This window comes from Equus przewalskii, chromosome 2 (genome assembly GCF_037783145.1).
Source record: "Equus przewalskii isolate Varuska chromosome 2, EquPr2, whole genome shotgun sequence".
In the NCBI taxonomy this organism is placed as follows: domain Eukaryota; kingdom Metazoa; phylum Chordata; class Mammalia; order Perissodactyla; family Equidae; genus Equus; species Equus przewalskii.
In genome coordinates, this window is record NC_091832.1 from 9,472,733 (window position 1) to 9,489,637 (window position 16,905).

The 16,905-nt window shown below is 35.5% G+C and overlaps 1 protein-coding gene across 5 annotated transcripts in view; it reads left to right on the plus strand.

Moving 5' to 3' along the window:
* Nucleotides 1-16,905, plus strand: part of AGBL4 (AGBL carboxypeptidase 4) — a 1,226,144-nt gene that overhangs the window by 532,805 nt on the left and 676,434 nt on the right. For all 5 annotated transcript variants that reach the window (XM_070609700.1, XM_070609702.1, XM_070609701.1 and 2 more), the window contains one exon: nucleotides 10,145-10,239. In XM_070609700.1, the coding sequence (XP_070465801.1) occupies nucleotides 10,145-10,239 (95 nt within the window). The remainder of the gene's footprint in view (nucleotides 1-10,144; nucleotides 10,240-16,905) is intronic.

The following is a 16,905-nucleotide window of genomic DNA, read 5'->3' on the forward strand; positions in this document are numbered from 1 at the left end:
AGGACAAGGCAGACTAGAAGTGCTATAACTGTTTATTAAATGAAATGATTATCTTGAATGCAAGAACGAATGAAATTGAGAACAGACCTGTCTGTAGGAAATGCTGTCAGATTGAGGAAAAGAGAGGCATTTTTTTGTCTGTATGCTGGTGGATATGTATTCTGAGCTATAGGGAGAAGAAAGAGTTCCCTGAAAGATCTTATTTTTCTTCTGTCATGTTGCTTATGCCCTTGTTTGATATGCTAGACTTTGCGTGATGAGAATGTTTTGCTCCATTCCCCGTCTACCTCTTTTGGCTGTCTTCTCACAAGCCTTCAGTGAGGGAGAAGAATCTTCTAGTGTGCCATCTGTAAGCCATTTCTTTATTATCTCTATCAGACTGCAGTATCTGTGTGAAGATTTTGACAATTTCCACTTAACAAGACACAGGTGCAGCTGATTAACAAACTTTGTTGGTTCCCTGTGACTCCTCAACATCAGCTTATAGGATAAGATTAGAAGAGGATAAGGAATCATTTTTCACATGGTGATTATCTGTATGGCAGTCTTCATGCCTTTGATATAGCAGGTCCAGGATTTCCTGGCGTTCTTTTAGGAACATGGGTGGCAATTCATTGCTTCTTCATGGGCAGGAGGCTTAACTTAATCTCACACGTACACATATACATGTATATGTATACACACATGTATATGTATATATCCATATATATACACATGAACATGTACGTATACACATGTGTGTAGTCTTTTATTGTTTCCTGACCCCATTGTCTTGGCAATTATATTTAATCCTAACAGCAACTCCACCAAATAGGTATGATTTTCCTCTTTATAGGTGAGGCAAACAAGGCTCAGAAAGATAATAATACATGGTCAGAGTAACACAGGGAGAAGTAGGCTTGGAACTCTAACATTTCTTTCCACAATGCTGGGAATCAGGTTGGGCTCAGAGGAGGCAATATAAATACATGAAATATGGCTCTGAAGGAAAGTAGCTGATTGGTTGAAAAAATAGAGACCTAGATTTTATCCCTAGCTCAGTGCCACATTTTGTATGTAACCTTTGCTACGTTGTGACACCAAGGGAAATTCACCCTAAACTCCTGTGCAGTCCCTCCCCAACTCACACTAACCTGACTACATGGTGGCCCATGACTGGAACGTGTAACCAGACATACTCCAAGCAGCTTTCTCCCATTGTGTTGTATACCTCTCTTCATTATCAGAATAGGTTAGTAACAAGTGGTTGTCTCAAAAGGAGTTACTGACATCACTGATATGAAAACTAATCATGCCTAACTTAAGGAATCAAATTTATTTTTGAATTTAAATATAACCATTAGTAGAATAAAACTAGGATAGACAATTTTCAAATTACTAAAAAAAAAGAAGGAAAAGTAAAGATTTCAAGGAATTGTGAAATATGATCAATTTTTTGAAAAAATTGTAAGGAAATATAAACAAAATGAGTCATGAAAGAAAATAACCAGTAAAAGACAAAAAATGTTGCTGGATGTGAAGCCGTATAAAACAGTAAAAGGAGAGCATATACTAGAGATTTGCCCTTATGTAAATTGCAACATATCATAAGACTACAATTATCGTAACAATGGCTGACTGTTCACTGGAATAAAAACACAGATAAGTGAAACAGAAATGGAAGTCCAGAAAAAAACGCGAGCATATAAAAATTTATTATATGAAAAAAAGTGGCTTTTGAAATTAGAAAGGAAAGATATGACTTATTCAGTAAGAGGTTGGAACAACTTGACAACCATTTGAAAAAAAAATGCTATACTGCTTCTTCATATTTTATGCTAAAATTCCTAATGAATTAAAGGTATTTAAATCTTAAAATTTTTAATTAGGGAAATTTTTCAAATATACGTAAGATAATATGAAAACAACTCAAGGATCCACCACTAAGATGAAGGAGATGTTAACACTTTGTCATCCTGTAGATTTTGGTTTCTTTTATTGATTTTGATAAATATAACATTATAGATACAGCTAAACCTCTCTCTCCTTCCTTCTTTCTCCCAGAAGTAACCACAGTCCTGAAGTTAATGAGTATTATTCCCATGTATGATTTTACACTTTTGTATAAAAGAGAATGTTCATGTATGTATTACTTTAAAATATACCATTGTTTTCTGTTATAATGCTTGCCTTTTCATTAAACATAATTCTGGGGGGTTATCTGTGTTTATAAATGTCATTCTAGTTCATTCGCTTTAAATGCTGAATAGTAGTCTATTGTATTAATGAACCACAATTTATCTATTCTCATTCTGTTAAGTGATTTTAGTTTGTTTTGCCATTACAAACAAACAGTGCTACAGTGAGCATCGTTCTATGTGTCTCCTGATGCAGTGTGTGAAATTTGTCTTAGGAGAACACATAGAAGTGGAATTGCTGGATAACAGGTTGTAAGTGTTTTTGTCTTTATTGTTAAGTTCCCTTCAAAGAGGCTCCTATTTTACATGCTCACCAGCGATGTTCAAAAAAATCAGTTTCCTACGTAATTACCACATCTGATATTTTTAGATTTACTATTTTTTTTCTATTCTGATGGGTAAGAAATGTATTTCATTATTTTCTGGATTTATGTTTCCTTAATTACTAGTGGGTGATAAACTTTTCATATATTTATAGATTTTTCACTACTTCTTCTGTAACTTGTTTGATTATATCCATGGTCTGTTTTCTATTGGATTCTTGTTCTTTATATTTTGACTTATAGGAGTTCTTTATAGGTTTGTGTACTAATCCTTTTCCGTTATAAAGATTATACATATCTTCTTCAATTATTGGCTTGTCTTTTCATATGTTTTTGGTATATTTTGATATAATAACTAAAGCAGTCAAATATATCTATGTTTTTTTCGTGGATTATGCTTTGGGTGCTTCGTTTAAAAAATTCTTACATAACCCTGAATCTATAAAATAATCTGCTGTGTTTCAATTTGTACATTTTATTCCTTAATCCATTTGGAATTTATTTTTGTTTTTTGGTGTGAGGTAGGGTTCTAACTTGATGTTTTTTCCATATAGATGACCCATTGGCCCAACACCATTCATTGATAGTTCAACTTTTCAGTCTGATCTGCAATGTTATTTCTAATATATGTTGAGTCTGTTCCTAGGCTGTCTGTTCTGATCCATTGGTCTATCTATTGATCTGTAGCAATGTAAGCCAGAAAATTACTATAACATTATAGTAAGTCTTATTATCTGTTAAGATTGTTTTTGTTATTTTTTGCTCTTGCATTCACATATAAATCTTATAATCAGCTTATCAATTCTTACACACACACATACACACACACTCCTGCTGGGGTTTTAGTGAATTACATTGATTCCAGTAATGAATCTTCAATCTGTGAATGATATATTCCTCCATTTATTTAAACCTCTTTGATTCGTTTCAATAATGTTTTATAGTTTTCTGTGTAGAGGCCTTGTACTTCTTGTTACATTTATTGGTATTTTATATTTTTGACACTATCATAATTTGTGTCACTTTTAAAATATATTTTCTAATTTTTATTGCTAGTATATAGATATACAATTGATTTTTTAATCTTGACTGTATCAATGAATTCTAGTTGTTTGTAAATTAATTTGGGGTGTTTTACATACATAATAACGTTGGCTATGTATATAATAAAGGTTTTATTTCTTCCTTTCCAACTGTTTTCTTTTTATTTATTTTTATTGCCTCCCTGCATTGACTGGGACCTCCAGTGCAAGGCTGAATAGGAATGGCAACAGCAATTCCAGGCTTTCTCTTCTTGTTCCAAAATTCAATGGAAATGCTTTAAAGTTTTCATGATTGAGCATGATGTTGCTGTTGTTGTTTCTTCTTCAGATAGATATCACTTATCACATTATGATCTTTTCTAGCGTCAGTTTTCTAAGAGTTGATTATCATTAAAGAGGTTACATTTTATCAAATGCTTCTTCTTCACCTTTTGAGATAAACTACTTTAATCTGTAAATGTGGTATATTATAATGAGTAATCTCGGAATTTTAAAACAACCTTGCGTTCGTAGGTAAATTATTTATTTACCTCCTTCCTACTAAATTTAATTTTTGGTTTAGATGTTTGGGAAAGATATTTTCTCGCAATATCCTTTTAAGATTTCATTATCAAGGTTATGTTGGTCCCATAAAACAGGTTGGAAAATATTCCCTCACTTTCAGTTACATAGAATAATTTGTGTATATTTTGTCTTCCTTAAGTGTTTGGGAGGCTTTACTAAGGAAGCTGTCTGGGCCTGGCATTTTCTTTGTGGGAAATTTTATAATGATACGTTAAATTATCTTTATAAATTTAGTAGAATTACTCAGTTTTGTAAGGCACTTTTTGTTTTTCTAAGAATTTGCTTTTTTAAAATAATTTTTCAAATTCATTGCATATCTTTTTATTATAATATTTTAAAAAATATTTTTAGTGCTTATAGTTGTGTTCCCTTTTTTTTTTTTAAGATTTTGTTTTTCCTTTTTCTCCCCAAAGCCCCCAGTACATAGTTGTATATTTTAGTTGTGGGTCCTTCTAGTTGTGGCATGTGGGACGCAGCCTCAGCATGGCCTCATAAGCGGCCCCATGTCCGCGCCCAGGATCCGAACCGCCAAAACCCTGGGCCACGGAAGCGGAGCACGTGAACTTAACCACTCAGCCACAGGGCCGACCCCTATGTTCTCTTTTTTATTCCTATATTTTATTTCTATAATTTTCTTAATTATAAGTCCATTGTTTTATAAGTCCATTGTTGAAATTTGTGTGTCATTCTTGAATCCACTAACCTTCTTGGACTTTCTATGTATTTTAAAAGTTTTCTTTAGTTTCTCTTTTATTTTGCATGTAGATAATCATATCATCTGTAAATAATGAATTTTACACTTTTTTGATCTTTTTACTTTTTACTACCTTTATTTTATTACACTAGAACTTTCAGTATGATATTGAATAGAAACAGCAATAGTGGCATCCTTGTTTTTCCCTGACTTTCAAAGGAGTGTTTCTTACATTTCATGATTAAGTATAATTCCTCTAAATTTTTGATAGATAATGTTCAGAAGATAAAGGAACTTCTCTTCTATTTCTAGCTTGCAAAGATTTTTTAAAAAATTTTGAATGGGTCTTGTATTTTATCAGATCTTTTTATTATATCTAGTTGTTGATAATTTAGTATTTCTCATTTAATTTGCTAATGTGATGACTTATTTTATAGCTCTTTTTGGTGTTGAATCACCTTCCATTCCTAGGATACGTCTTACTCTGTATTGATATGCTATATGTATGAGTGTGTGTGTAAATTTATTGCTGGATCTGAATTGGTAATATTTTATTTAAAATTTTTCAATCAATGTTTATAACTGACACAGGGCTATAATTTTCCATTCTCCAGTTGTCCTTGCCTGTTTTTGCCTTAAGTTTATAATAGCGTCATAGAATGAGTTGGGTAGCTTTCTATCTTTTTCCTTTTTTTAATTTCACTTATTTTTTTTTATTTTATTGAGGCTGCATTGGTTTATAACATTGTGGAAATTGCAGGTGTACATAATTTTTATGAAAATAAATACATGTACATAATTTAAAAAGTAAAATAACACTATAAAGGCCAAAAAGAAAACAGCCCTCTGCTATGTCCCCACTTTTGATTCCTGCTTCCTAAAGCAAGGATCAGCAAACTTTTTCTATAAAGAACAAAGTGGAAAAAAAAAGTTGGGGGGAGAGTGCCAGCCCCGTGGCTGAGTGCTTAAGTTCGCACACTCCTCTCCAGCAGCCCTGGGGTCCACCGGTTTGGATCCTGGGCGCAGACCTACATACTGCTCATCAAAGCTATGCTGTGGAGGCATCCCACAAGGAGGAGCTAGAATGACTTGTGACTAGGATATGCAACTATGTCCTGAGGGGCTTTGGGGAGAAAAAAGAAAGAGAGAACAAAGTATGAAATGATTTAGGCTTTGTGAGCCATCAGGTCTCTATCACAACTGCTCAACTCTGCTGTTATGTCCCAAAAGCAGCCGTGGACAACACCTAATGCATGAGCATGGCTTTTTTTAAACAAAGACAAGCAGCAGTAGGATTTGGCCCCTGCTCTTGAGGCAGTTGCTCATATTTCCTTTCATTATTTCCTCTGATATTACTTTTATATCTCCAAATAAAATTTCTATACTGCTATTCTTTATTCATTTTTGTTTTAAATAGTATTTATCAACTTGGTATTATGAAGATGATAATTTCATTCTTTACCATTTCTGCTACAAAATACAAACACCTCTCTTCTCATATTTTTAACACTCATTTTTTTAATAAAGATTTTTACATTTTTTTCCTTTTTCTCCCCAAAGCCCCCCAGTACATAGTTGTATATTCTTCGTTGTGGGTCCTTCTAGTTGTGGCATATGGGACACTGCCTCAGTGTGGCTCGATGATCAGTGCCATGTCTGCGCCCAGGATTTGAACCAACGAAACACTGGGCCGCCTGCAGCAGAGCGCGCGAACTTAACCACTCGGCCACGGGGCCAGCCCCAACACTCATTTTTTTTAAAGATTTTATTTTATTTTTATTTTTCCTTTTTCTCCCCAAAACCCCCCAGTACATAGTTGTGTATTTTTAGTTGTGGGTCCCTCTAGTTGTGGCATGTGGGATGCTGCCTCAGCATGGCTTGATGAGCAGTGCTGTGTCTGCACCCAGGATTCGAACTGGCAAAACCCTGGGCCGCCTGAAGTGGAGTGGTGAACTTAACCACTCGGCTACGGGGCCGGCCCCCCTTATTAACACTCTTTAGGTTAAATTAATATTCAGGCCTCTCTTTACTATGAATAGGTAAATATTAATACAGGTGAGTCTTGTGATATATGATTACATTTTTTTCTTCTACAACTACCTCCTGTGTGCTTCTTGCCTTGTACTAATAAATTGCTTCTTTTTCTGCTAAATTAGTTTTCAATGCACCTATTGCACATTGCCTCTGTTTTTTCTGAGTCCTTTTTCTTCCTCCTATATATTTGTTTGGTTACTTTAGTCTCTGCTTCTATTGGATGTTTTTCATCATTAACAGATTGACATTAAAATTTGAAGTGGAGGTTCTAAATGCTTGTGTGGACCATGCCAACGGAGAACCAGTCATTTCATTGGAGGAGTCTCCTATATCTATATTAATAAATCTTTTGTCTTTGATTGGAAGTTGATTTTCCCACAGAAGAATTCTCTATTCTCTTGACTGTAGAGATAAGCTTGACTACCAGTAGTGTGGATTTTGAATCCAGAGTCTCTGTGCTTCAACCTCTCTGGGCAATGACCCTCTAGTCTCCCATCATGATGAAGAAAGAGTAGTCACTTGAGTGCTTAATGAGAGGGAAAGAATTTGGGTACTTAATTTTTCTTTATAAGGACTTTGGACCAAGCCCTGCCTGACCCCCCAACCTTCACATGTACCAAACACTTCCAGTGTTTTGTGTCTCTGGGATTTTTGTGGAGGGAATTTTAAGTTGAGTACTTAGCACGTTTTTTTCAGGCTTCTTTTCTAATATATGCACATGAGGCTAAATTTTAACTTCTCTATTTACTGCTTTTTCTGTATGCCACAAGCTCTGATATGTAGTGCTGAATTAATTTTTCAATTCTAGATATTTTCTAATATCCATTATTATTTCTTCTTTGATGCATGAAAAATTAAGAAGAATGTGTAAAAATTTGGTACATAGAAAGTGCTCAGAAGTTGCTAGCTATTATTGTAGTTGTTGTTACCATTACCTCCTGGGTGCTATTTCTTGTGATGCATTTTGAGTAAATAATTAATAATTAAGTGTTAAATAGGTGAAGCCAAGATTTCCTGCACTGTGTACTTCCAAAAACCTTTGATTCTCCAAATCACATGCTGCCTTGATAAATAAGGCTGGAAAACATTAAAAAATAATGCATGGATAGGGAATGGTAAGATATAGTGTACTTTTTGCCTGTAGTGTTATAGAGAAAGTGTGATCTTAATGGTCAGAACACCAAAGATTTAAGTCTCAGCTCTACCAGTTAATAGATCTGGGATTTGAGGGAGGAGGGGGCAAGCCAATTAGCCTTTATTAGCTTCAATTTCCCCATGTATAAAATTGGTCTAAAGTAAACAACTTTTATTTATGGATGGAAAAGCTAAATAATATAGCATATTTAAAACACCTGGGAAATTTTCCTGCTGCATAGTAGGATATTAACAGTAAATAAATGTTTCACTTTCTCATTTCTTTATTCTAGCTTCACATATGCACATTATTTCTGTGTTAGATTTTCCCCTGCATTTAGCATTGATCTAGATCCTAAAAGTGCAGTATGGCTTACAGGTTCACTGGAAATGGGTCTGATACTGGGAATCTCAAAAGAAAAAAGGCGGATTAAGCCCTGTGAGGTTCAAAGGTCATTTGTCCCCTTGATATTGATTTTCTTAAATCAGATAATAGCCAAGACCCTGGGAGAAATAATTGAACTCACAACGAGCAGGTCCAAGTTATTAATAATGGAATAGCCTTGGTCATTCTTAATGACTTAATTTAATGACAGAAGGAAAGGCTGAAACTGAAATGCCGGGAAATGGAGTCAATGGCTGGGTCTCTGAGAGAAAGGAAAACGTGAGTTATTCCTAAGAGTTTATTTCATAGAACGAAACATTTTATGGTAGTCCCAAATATGTGGCCAGAAGAAATGGTTTGGATTTTCTCTTTTTAAGAAAAGAAAATTTTAAAGGCTTGGAAAAAATTAGTGTTATATTTATTTTTGCCTTTATTTTGGCAAATAGACTTGGTTAGAGTTATGAACTTTTGGCACCTTAGTGAGTAATTCAAGGCTAGAGATCATGGACATCTTATCTTACTTATCTTTTTTATCCCACGGATTCAAATATCAACTCTATCTATTAATTGCATGACTTTGGACAAGTTATTTAACCTCTCTGAGCCTCAGTTCCCACATCTGTAAAATGGAGATGTTAGTATCCTTTTTGTTTATAGTTACAGGAGAATATTTTTTTAAAATTTTAAGTGTATAAAATTCTTGGCACTTGATATTATATAGTACCTCACATAATAAATGTTTGTTGAATGAAATAATACACGAATTTTGATGCTTCCCTCTCTTTTACTGCCTCTAGATAAAAAAGTTGGCTATGGTAATCTCTTGAAAACTTTCCCTTTTCTCCAACTATTCTGGCTGCCTTTGCTCTGGTCCTCATCCTCTCTCCTTTGGACTATTTCAGTGGTTATTTAGTGTCTTTTAACCCCAATTCTTCTCTCTTTCCCAATCTCTCCTCCTCACTTGTGACAAAATTGTTTACTAGAACAAAGGCCTGGTCTCTTTTAACTATATTGCCCTCTTGGAAGGGCTATAGTCATCTAGAACACCCCACTCCCCCATTTTAAAGGTGAGACTCAGAGAGGGAAGGGACTTACCCAAGCACCTATGCCCCTATAAGTTGATGCTGAGATTAAGGTTGAGCCCAGTACGCCTGGCCCCTAGCAGAGGACAAAGAGGGTGCAGAAAAGAACATACATCTGCCAGTTCTAGCCAAAGGGGTCCTGACCAGTTGCAAAATTTTTTAATTTCAACTTTGCACTTAGTTATTGTCTTTAGTTTTGTTGAATTTCAAATGCACTACTGTCACTCTAATGATAATACTTATTCATTTCCATGAAAATTCCAGGTCAGCCTAAAGAGAGTATAGTTAATAATAGCTAAAACTTTACATAGCATTTGCTATATACCAAGTGTGGTTCCAAACACTGTACATATATTAACTTATTTTATTATCATCAGTAACCCTAGGTACTATAATTATCCCCATTTTTCAGATGAGGAAACTGAGGCACAGAAAGTTTAGTAGCTTGACAGGGTCACACAGCTTGAGAATGTAGAGTGGGATTAAAACTCAGGCTTCCAGGTTCCGGAGTCTGTGCTTTTAACCACTACACTAAGCTGGCATGAACACATTGAATTTCTGTGGGCACCGTTTATCCTCACTATGCTGTTGGCAGCTAGTCCATATGAATTCCTTTAACCCTGCTTATTGTTTCCAGTCCTAATGATCAGGAAGTGGCAACCTACATAGCATAGTCTTCTGACAAACTTCTCCCTCATTCTTTTTCAGAGAGTCATTTTCAACATTGTTAACTTCAGCAAAACCAAGAGTCTTTATAGAGATGGGATGGCCCCTATGGTGAAATCTACCAGCAGACCGAAATGGTAAGTGACCCACAGAATGGGACCTCCTTTTGGTTGGAGAATTTGACTCAGGGCTCAAGTGTATGCTGTATGGCTAGGGCTTACCCTCACTGGCGCTGAGAAGAATAAGATGAGTTTCTGGATGGCCACTCGCTGAGCTCTAGGTACTGTTCTTTGGGAATGTTGGGTTAGGGAACATGGTCTCACATTTGGAGTGACCAACATTCCATTATAAGGGAAGGTATATTCTGTTATTTGGAAAACTTCCTGTCCTGTTTGCCTTTTATCATGGTATCTTTGGAAGCATAATTAAAGTTGATTCTATGAGTGTTTTTCTAGCCTAAGCATAGAAATGTTGTGCAGTAACCTAGGAGGACATTGGGAGTGACAGTTCCGTAGATTTCCCTTGCTTTGCTTAGTTTTTGTGTCGTTTTTGTATAGAGGTTGTGTATTTTTGTGGATGTTAAAGTTCTATTTGTCCCATTGCTATAGTGAGGATGAGGAGAATTGGATAGGATTGCTTAATAATAGTGGTGATGATGATGATAACTATTCTCACTCACCAAGAGCCCATTCCTTGTCAGATGTTTTACATTTGCTGTTACTATTCTCACATTTTTGCAAGGGAGATTTTAAATATCCCTGTATTACAGAGGCAGAAATTGAGGCCGGGAGAGGTGAAGTACTTTCTCAAGACCAGGGGTAGTAGGGGGACGAGCCTGTGTTATTTTTATATCCCACACTGCCATTTACACCAATTAATTTGTTCATCCATCCCTTCATTTATTCATTCACCAAACATTGATTGAGTGCACCAAAACGAGTTTTTAAAGACAGAAACCAAGTGTTATTCATTGATCACACAGTAGGTGTGAATGCTTATTGAACTGAACTGAATTTCTTATGAGAATTTACATGCAAAGTGCCTGGCACTTGCTAAGTGCTCAATAAATGCCATCTATTATTAATAGTATTATGTAAAACACTGTACAAATGCAAGGAATTGTTAATATTATTCTAGCTTTGATCCCTGTTCAAATTTTAATGACTAGTGAGAAGATCATCTCTAAATGTCTATATTTATAGAAAACTAGCAATTCATAAATATTGAATTGTGCTTTTATCTACAAATGATCCCTGGCAATTTTCTATAAATGCTGGGCTGAGAAACTCAGTTTTGTAAAAATGTTGGCATTTGATGATGATAATGAAAACTGTTTATTAAAAGATAAAAATATCTTCCTGGACCTATGTTTTGCTTTGCTGCGTTGTTGATTTCCTTTTGACAGTGAGATCTGAGTAAGGAGTAGGTCTTTACTTTGAGTCTCTGAACTCAGCCTGACTGGATGATAATAGAGCACAGCTCTCTGTTAATAGGCACATGTGTAGATGTGTACTTCAAACATTGCCGACAAAAGGACGCCGCTGTTGATCTGCTCATGAGGGCCTTCAGAATTACATTGTACTTCTTTTGCCAGGCTCTGTGTTGGGATCTTATGCAGCAACCATAATCGCCACCCCTTTTTCCAAAGTGTTCAGTTGTGGAGTCTTTTGTGTGTGTTTTTGTGTGTGTTGTTGAAAATCCTTAAGCCTTAATTATTTTGTTTTGTTTTGTTTCTCATGGACTCTCATTTGGGTCCTCTCTGTCAGGACTCTTGACTAGATTTTGAAAAATTAATGAGTCCTTGCATTTATATTATAATGCCTTAGAATTAAGTTAGTGCTCTTATCTAATGCTGGCAGGCTCTCAGCAGCAGCCATTATCCAGTCACTGGGCTTCTCTAACGGTCTGAAAGAGTTTAAAGTTTCAGAACTGAGTTTGTTGTAGTTCATCAGGCCAGTAAGGCACAGGGTACCTGAGCAAACCAAGTTGTTGATATGTTTACTCTCTCCTATTTTTTTATCTTACCATCCCCAGACCTTGGATGCAAAGCTGCTTACATTCCTTCTTAGTCCTCTTTCCTCAACCCAGACGTTTAGATATTTGATTACTTAATAGAATTCAATTTAGCACCTTAATGTGCCATGCAGTATTCTAAATATTGAGGATACAGTATGAATATGACAGAAAAGATCTATTCCCAAGTGGAACTTTCATTTCAGAATTTTATGAGCTGATCTCTGTAGATCATAATTGTTACGTTCCCTGCTACTGATTTGTTCTAAAGAGTCTTTCTGCCCCTTTGGTGATTTCTGCCGAGACTTTTCTTCTATTCCTTGTGTCAGTTACCTGGACTAGAACCTACCTTCCAGTAATCATTTTCCTAAATGTTCCCAGGGTAACATAAACAAGTATATGTGACTGTTTGGCTCTAGGAATATTAGATTTTACTGACCCTAAGAAGTTCATCACATTTTGGATTCTAGACAATGGCCAGACTCAAATTTAACAAATACCTTTTAGATCTCAATATTAGAATATCTTTTCTACTGTCTTCCTAATTCCAGTTTCCCCAATGCCAAGGCGACCACATAACAGAAGAAGTAGCTGATACTTTTCTTGTCTAGGGGCTTTGCCTCCTTTAATATTCCAAATAGGCACTGAAAAATTCTTACCTCATGACAAACATTAAAAACCCTAAATTTCCCAGCTTAAATATATACCAGATTGGGAAAACAAACTTTTTTCACCTTTTCAAGGTGAAATAAACATTCTTCTTTATGTGTTGTAGGGGGCTGTAACTGATTCCAAGCAAAGATGCCTTCAGGCCTTAGCATAGGTCTGGCAATCAATTAGTTGTGGAAAGCAATGAGCAAAAGAAGCAACTAAAAAGCCATTATGCAAATATATGGCCATTCAAGGCTGTTTTGCCTTGAGGAGATAAAATCAGAATACCTAGCAGCAAAATGGAGAAGCTGGAAGATTCAGAAGTTTTCTGCCTATTTTAATTCACTCTAATTCTGTTAGACTTTTTAGACACCTTAGACTTTTTAAGGATTGTTTGTTGCTAGGAATCTGTAGCATCAAGTTCCTGCAATCATAACTCATTAATATTTTTTAATTTTGTCAAAGGCTGAAATTCCTATGTGCTAGGCACTGCTGGGGACTGGCATTACAAAAAACTGATATCTATATTCTCACTCATGCAGAAACTAAGCCTAGGATATTTACACAACTAGTAAGTGGTGGCATTAGCGAGAGACCTCAGGACTCCCAAGTTTACTGTTCTCGTATTCCATGCAGGAAGAGGGTGGAGGAAGGAGGCACAGAGAGGCAGGAAGTAGCATGCTGCTGTTTGGCCTTTGGTAGATGTGAAATAACTTCTCTAATTGACTTGTCTGTTATAGTAGATTGAGGAGATTGAACTAAATCTTGGAGGTGGCTTCCATTTAATACATTTTTATTGAACATCCAACTTTGTGCTAGGTCCTGGGGTGATAAATATGAACCTGGTCTGGATTATACTTTAAAGTTTTATTTTTTAGATGTTTAAATGAAATACAAACATAAATAGGTGTAATATAAGGAGTATGGTGCTAAGAACCATTAGGGAGGTATATGAAGTCTGCTGTGGGATTAGTGAAGAGGAAGAAAATGATACTATTAGGACTGTAGGGAGAAAAGAAGCAGCTTTGGGGGCAGGTGGTATTTCAGCTAGATCTCAAGGAAATAAAACAGAAACAAAAGTAAGGAAATAGGATTCCCAATGGAAGCTATAACATGATGAGCCGTAACACTTCTTTTATGAACCTTGGTTTCCTTACTGTAAAAAGTGCATAATGATACTTTCTCATATAGTTGTTATAAGAAATAAATGTAAAATGGATGTGTAAATACTTTTTAAAGTCTCAAAGATCTCATTAATTCAATAAATTTCATGATCATTTCTTTTCTTTTCCGCTGATTCACCCAAGACTTGATTGGGTGAGCCTTCCTTCCATCCCCTTTTCTTTCCCTCCCTTTCTTTTCTCCCTCCCTTCCTTCCTTCTGCTTGTCAATAAATGCTTACTGAAAAGTTACAGTGAACCCAGAATTATGCAAGGTATTAGAACAAAACAAGAGAGATGTGATTACTGTTCTCATAGAGCGCATAGTCTACTGGGCTAGACGTTAAATATGTAACTCTAGTTAAGTGTGATGACTGTTAAAACAGGGGAAATTCAGCATGCTGTGGAAACTATTCAGCACTCTATATAGCATTTAAGGCTTCATTTGTTCCAAGGATGAGAGACTTTCCTTAGGCATATTATTTATACTGAGAGCTGAAAAATGAATAGCAGTTAGATCATAGCAGGTGGGGATATGTGTGAAGTAATAGAACATATCTGAAGGTCAAGAGATGAGAGAGAACATTACATCTTTGATGAGCAAAGCCTAATGTGATTGGAGCATGAAATTCTAAGGAGAAATCTACTGGAGAGGTAGGTAGGAGTGAAATTGAGGTAAGCCTTGAAGCCAAGCTAAAGAGTTGGACTTGATTCTGAGGGCAGTGTAAAGAAATTGAAGGGATTAACCAGGAGTAGGACATGATCCGATTGGCATTTTAGAAAGAACAAGACTGTTCTTGTTGCTGAATAGGGAATATCTTGGAGAGGAGGACAATTGTTTAGAGGTTTTTGTAATACCTTAAGCTATAGCTGATGATGGATTAGGGTGGCAATAATAGCCATGAAAACAAGTGCATGGATATGAGGGTTAACAGAAGATTGAATCAACTTAACAGTGACTGACTAGATGTGGATGATAAAGGAGAGGGGGAATCCTGGATGATTCCCAAGTTTTCTGGCATGGGCAACAGAAGCGATGGTGGTGCCATTGCTAAAGATAGGGACCATAAGAGGAGAGACAGTTTTGGTAGATTTTGTTGGATAGGGGAGATGATGAGATGGCCTTGGAAACATTTTGTTAGAAGTGCCTGAGAGACATGCAAGCAGAGACATCAAGTAGGCAATAGAGTATTTTGCTAAGAGACTCAAGAGAGGAATCTGGAGGTGCAGATTCTGGAGTCAATCCTACAGATGATAACCAGAACAGTAGGCACAGATATGATTCCCAGGGAGGTCACATGGAGTGAAGAGAGAAGATCAGGACATGGTTCTGAGAAATCCCTCCATTTAAAGGTCAAGTAGAGGATGAGAAACTCACAAAAGAGGGTGACATGGACTGACCAGAGAAGTAGGAAGAAAACCAAGAAAGTGCGGTGTTATGAAACCAGGGAGAGAGAACTTTTCTAAAAAGGGGGAGTGACTAACGGTGCCAACTGCTACTGAGAGGTCAAAGAGTCAAAGATAATTAATATCTTAAAATGCCCAATGTTTGTAGTGGCACAGAGGTGATTAGAGGCTTTGGTGAGTGCACTTTTAGTGATGTGGTGGAAGTTCAAGCCAGGCCGTGTGAGTTGGCTGATGGAGAAAGTGTGAAGAAATGGAGGCCGTAAATATGGACAGACCTTTCAAAGGTTTGACTACAATAATGGAGGAAAGAGATATAAACCCATGGCATAGACAGCAAGTAAACGGACAATTATACTATTCTTTTGAACTAAGTGCAGTGATAGAGTTATATATAAATAAGCAATAAATCCATACTCTCTATTACTCTTATTGTAATGATAATCTTTACCCTTACTCTTGTAAAAAAAGAATCTAAAATTTTGAAATTAATGATTTTGTTTCCTGAAATAATAGGGCTTTATTGTTAGAAAAATAATATTTTGTTTGAAAAATTATAAATTCATGAATTAATATTTTGTAAAATGAGTCATATGTTTAAAATTAAATTATAGCTCCTTGCCCCCTGTTTACCTATTCTCCTTTCCTGCTTTATTTTTCTGTATAGTACTTATTACCATCTAGCAAACCATAATGTATTATTTATTTTATTAGCTGTCTCTCCCTCTATTAGAAAGTAAGCACCATGAGAATAGGGATTTTTGTCATTTTTTAAATTCACTTTTGTATCCCTAGCACCTAAAGTATGCCTGGTACATGGTAGGTACTCAGTAAGTTATTTGTTAAATAAATGAATTAATTCATTATCCCTCCACTAAATATAACAATTATTTTTACTTTTACATTTTCCTTTTTAGTTTTTCTTTCCATGAGCACATTTTTACACAGCTATTATCAAATGTATATACCCATTTGTATTCTGTGATTTTCATTTAACATTATATCAAAGCAATTTGTCATGTTTTCTCCTAGTGTTCATTATACCATAGTTGGAGAATTTTTTACTGTTCTTATGTGTGTCACAATTTACAGTATCATATCCTTATTTCTGGGCATTGAGATTTTCTGTATTTTTTTCTAAAGTAGATAATATTGTATGGATTTAGTTTTGTTAAATTATTTTTTAGAATTAGCTCCTGAGGCAGATTGCAGGGTTAATGACTATAAGCTCCTGCTATGCATGCTCTCAAAATATGTTGCACCAATTTAAAATGCTACTCTTGGTCTGTTACTCTATCAATTTTAGTGCAATCTGGACAGCATTAAGAATTGGCGTTGGAAAAAATGACTAATTTAGGAGCTGTAAAATGATCCTTGCAGTTGTTTTGTTCTTATTTAAGTTTTATATCTTAAGAATATTGGCATTAATGCAATGCTACAAAATCAAATTTCCAAAAATAAATATATATGCATTAAAAAGAAAAGGTGAGACATTAAAGACTTCTAGTTCTGGGACAAGAAGGAGTAGATGCATTTCTCCCTATTTCTTTGACTAAGTGTAGCTGAAAACCATAT